This window comes from Heptranchias perlo, chromosome 43, assembly GCF_035084215.1.
Source record: "Heptranchias perlo isolate sHepPer1 chromosome 43, sHepPer1.hap1, whole genome shotgun sequence".
Classification (NCBI taxonomy): Eukaryota; Metazoa; Chordata; class Chondrichthyes; order Hexanchiformes; family Hexanchidae; genus Heptranchias; species Heptranchias perlo.
In genome coordinates this window covers 1,751,366-1,755,199 of record NC_090367.1, presented here as the reverse complement: position 1 = coordinate 1,755,199, position 3,834 = coordinate 1,751,366, and the positions used below count along the sequence as shown (strand labels likewise).

The 3,834-nt window shown below is 57.1% G+C and overlaps 1 protein-coding gene across 2 annotated transcripts in view; it reads left to right on the top strand.

Annotated features, from left to right (window-relative positions):
• Nucleotides 1–3,227, top strand: part of dpp3 (dipeptidyl-peptidase 3) — a 32,836-nt gene extending 29,609 nt beyond the window's left edge. For both annotated transcript variants that reach the window (XM_067975568.1, XM_067975567.1), the window contains exons 17-18: nt 548–710; nt 2,175–3,227. In XM_067975568.1, coding sequence (XP_067831669.1) covers nt 548–710; nt 2,175–2,320 — 309 coding nt within the window. In that variant the 3' untranslated portion in view covers nt 2,321–3,227. The remainder of the gene's footprint in view (nt 1–547; nt 711–2,174) is intronic.
• The last annotated feature ends 607 nt before the right edge of the window (nt 3,228–3,834 follow it).

The window sequence follows — 3,834 nt, the reverse complement described above, 5'->3', positions numbered from 1 at the left end:
CATTCCCCATTCAGCACCCTGTGCCCTCTCTCTGAACGAGCTCCCCCCCCCCCATCTTGGTCCCATTCCTCATTCGGCCCCCTGTGCCCCCTCTCTGAACAAGCTCCCCCCTCAGTCCCATTCCTCATTCGGCCCCCTGTGCCCCCTCTCTGAACAAGCTCCCCCCTCAGTCCCATTCCTCATTCGGCCCCCTGTGCCCCCTCTCTGAACAAGCTCCCCCCTCAGTCCCATTCCCCATTCGGCCCCCTGTGCCCTCTCTCTGAACGAGCTCCCCCTTCGGTCCCATTCCTCATTCGGCCCCCTGTGCCCTCTCTCTGAACGAGCTCCCCCTTCGGTCCCGTTCCCCATTTGGCCCCCTGTGCCCTCTCTCTGAACGAGCTCCCCCTTCGGTCCCGTTCCCCATTCGGCCCCCTGTGCCCCCTCTCTGAACGAGCTCCCCCTCAGTCCCATTCCCCTGTCCTTTCCCCATACCCTTTAAATTTTTTCTTTACCGAGTGTTTATCCCCTCCCCTTTTAAAGGCTATGATTGATTCTGCTTTGTCCGCAGGTGTACAAAACCACGGCGGACGTGGAGTCGGGGCGGGCGCTGTACGCGCGCTACTCCGAGGTCACAGACACGGATCCGGAGAAATTCCTTACTCTACGGGAGACCGTTCTGCTGCGGAAGGAAGCCAGGAAGATGTTTGTCCAGGGCAACACTCGGATAGACGGTATGCACTGGTCCCGAGGCCGCGTGTTCTCTCCGAGACTGGGTACTGAGGGGCAGGGGTATCTCTGAGGGCTAAGGGATAATTACCTTGGAAGGTGCAGCTGCGTTGAGTGCAGAGAGATGAGACTCTTCTCTCTGTGCTTGGTTGCAAGGGGCCTCCGTATTTGGGAGTCTCAATCCAGGACGGTCTACCATTTGGCCCTCGATTCGATGGCTAAATGCAGCGCTCAGTGTTGTACTATCAGAAAGTTCTGTGTTTGACCCCCTGTCCTCACCCATTCAGGACAAGGGGTTGGAGGGAGGTAATGATTAGGATCAGTGCCCCCCTGGGCTAGGCAGGGGTGGGGGGAACAATCAGGCAGGTTTTCTCTCTCTCTCAATCACTATCCATTGGTCCCCTGCTGCAAAGTCAGTGTGACATCAGGTGAGGACAGGCTCAGGCTTGACTGTGATGCCCTCTGTGGTCAAATAGCCTTCCGATCCTCACCTTGGTTCACGCGTGAAGATGGTACCCCTGGAACGAAGATGGTATCCTTCCACGGCCTTTCCCCCCGCTCCCTATCTCTGTAACCTCCTACGATGCTCCAATTCTGGCCTCTTGCCCATCCCCGATTTCCATCGCTCCACCATTGGCGGCCGTGCCTTCAGCTGCCTGGGCCCTAAGCTCTGGAATTCCCTCCCTAAACCTCTCCACCTCTCTCTCCTCCTTAAGACGCTCCTTAAAACTTACCTCTTTGACCAAGCTTTTGGTCACCTGTCCTAATATCTCCTTCTGTGGCTGATGCGAGAGGAATACCCTAAACGACAGAGAGAGACAGTATTGAGAGATCCTATGCCAAGCTTGATCTGAGCAGGGAGGTTATGTGACTATTTCCAATGCTCTCCTGGCAGGCCTCCCACCTTCCTCCCTCCCTCCATAAATTTGAACTCATCCAGAATTCTGCTGCCCCCCCTCTCCCAACTCGCACCAAGTCCCGTTCACCCATCACCCCTCCCGTGTTCGCTGACCTACACTGGCTCCCGGTCCAGGAACACCCCGATTTTAAAACTCTCATCCTCGTGTTCAAATCCTCCTACGGCCTTTCCCCCCGCCCCCTATCTCTGTAACCTCCTACGCTGCTCCAATTCTGGCCTCTTGCCCATCCCCAATTTCCATCGCTCCACCATTGGCGGCCGTGTCTTCAGCTGCCTGGGCCCTAAGCTCTGGAATTCCCTCCCTAAATCTCTCCGCCTCTCTCTCCTCCTTTAAGACCCTCCTTAAAACCCACCTCTTTGACCAAGCTTTTGGTCGCCTGTCCTAATATCTCCTTATGTGGTCGATGATGTTCCTGTGAAGCGCCCTGGGACGTTTTACTATGTTAAAAGGCACTGTATAAATGCAAGTTGCTGTTGTTTTGGTGGTTGCCAGCGCTTATGAATCTTCTCTTGTCTCCTTTACTCCCCCACACCCACCCCCCAAAACCAGGAGGAGACGTCCAACTTCAGAACTACGAAGCCACAGCTACCGGACTCATCCAGTCCTTTGTCGAGCGTTTCTCAGGAGAGGACGAGGGGCTGGAGAGGGATCTCCAGGACCTGTCTCGGAGCGACTCCCAGTTCTGGACCGTCTAATGTTGCCACAGCGTCCCCCCTTCCCCTCCAACAATGTGTTCCGATGAATGTATTTTTTTTTTGCCATTTATAATAATTTTTTTTAAAGCCAAATCAGAGCTTCGAAATCTGAAGATCAGATTACAGGTGGATTCGAGGACTGTATCACTGTTGTATGGATTGAAAGGTTACAGAGACTGCAAGATCAATCTCTCTCCCCTCCAGGTGACCGGATTAGTGGGTTTTACACACACACACACACACACACACACTGGCGAGGCTGCCCTGAAGTTCCCCCTTCAATGAATTTGCTCCACGTGGCCCTTGCCATCACTGACATGTTGTATATCCCATAATACTTGCAGCCTTACGTGCTCTCTGTCATCCTTCCTATACTGATGGGGTTGGGCTGTTTCAACCCCGGTTCCGAGGCCCAGAGAGCTCTTTGGGAGCAGGCGCGCTGGGCTAGAATGAGACCATCACCTTCAGGACCCGCGCGGCCAGCAGGAAGAGGCCGGCGACTTTCAGCTTGGATTTGGTTCTGATCCGAGTCTCCCGAGGTGTGTGCCAACCAGCTGGACCGCCCGGGGACCCCCTGACCCTTCACCCCCCACCCCCCCCCCCCCCCCCCCCCCCCGGTTGATTGTAACCTTTAACCTTGGTGTCTTGTGTGCGTGCAGCTGATGGCTGAATTCGCCTCGACCCCGCAACGGTATCGAACCTCGCTGTGATTTAAATAACGCAAAGTGCTTGTGACTGTTGGGTGATTCTGACTAATTACGATTGGAACTCGCGACCTGCTGGTTTAAAGATGAGCGTGTGGTTTGTTTGTTCTGGTCATTGCAATTAGGTGATGAGATCTCGTGAATGAGATTGTTTCTATTTTATGTTTTTCTAACTCTGCAAGAAATAAAGTGTCCTTCTGACAGTGCGTGTTGTGGAGTATGTAGCATGGGACCGGGGTGGGATTTCACCACACACCCCCCCCCCCCTTCTGTGGAGCTCAGAGTGGGTGGAGGGGGGAGATTCCCCCTCTGTGGAGCTGTATGGGTGGGATTTCCCCTCCCCGTGGAGCTCGGGGTGGGTGGGATTCCTCCCCCGTGGAGCTCGGGGTGGGTGGGATTCCCCTCCCCCCGGGCGGAGCTCGGTGCGGGCGGGGTTCCCCTCCCCCCGGGCGGAGCTCGGTGCGGGCGGGGTTCCCCTCCCCCCGGGCGGAGCTCGGTGCGGGCGGGGTTCCCCTCCCCCCGGGCGGAGCTCGGTGCGGGCGGGGTTCCCCTCCCCCCGGGCGGAGCTCGGTGCGGGCGGGGTTCCCCTCCCCCCGGGCGGAGCTCGGTGCGGGCGGGGTTCCCCTCCCCCCGGGCGGAGCTCGGTGCGGGCGGGGTTCCCCTCCCCCCGGGCGGAGCTCGGTGCGGGCGGGATCCCCTTTGTGCTGGGTGCCCGACCCCTCTATAAGGTTTAGCTTGATACAGTTTCCGCTGTGGGATCTTGGTGATGGCTCCAACTTCAGGACTCAGAAGCCACGGCGACCGGACTCA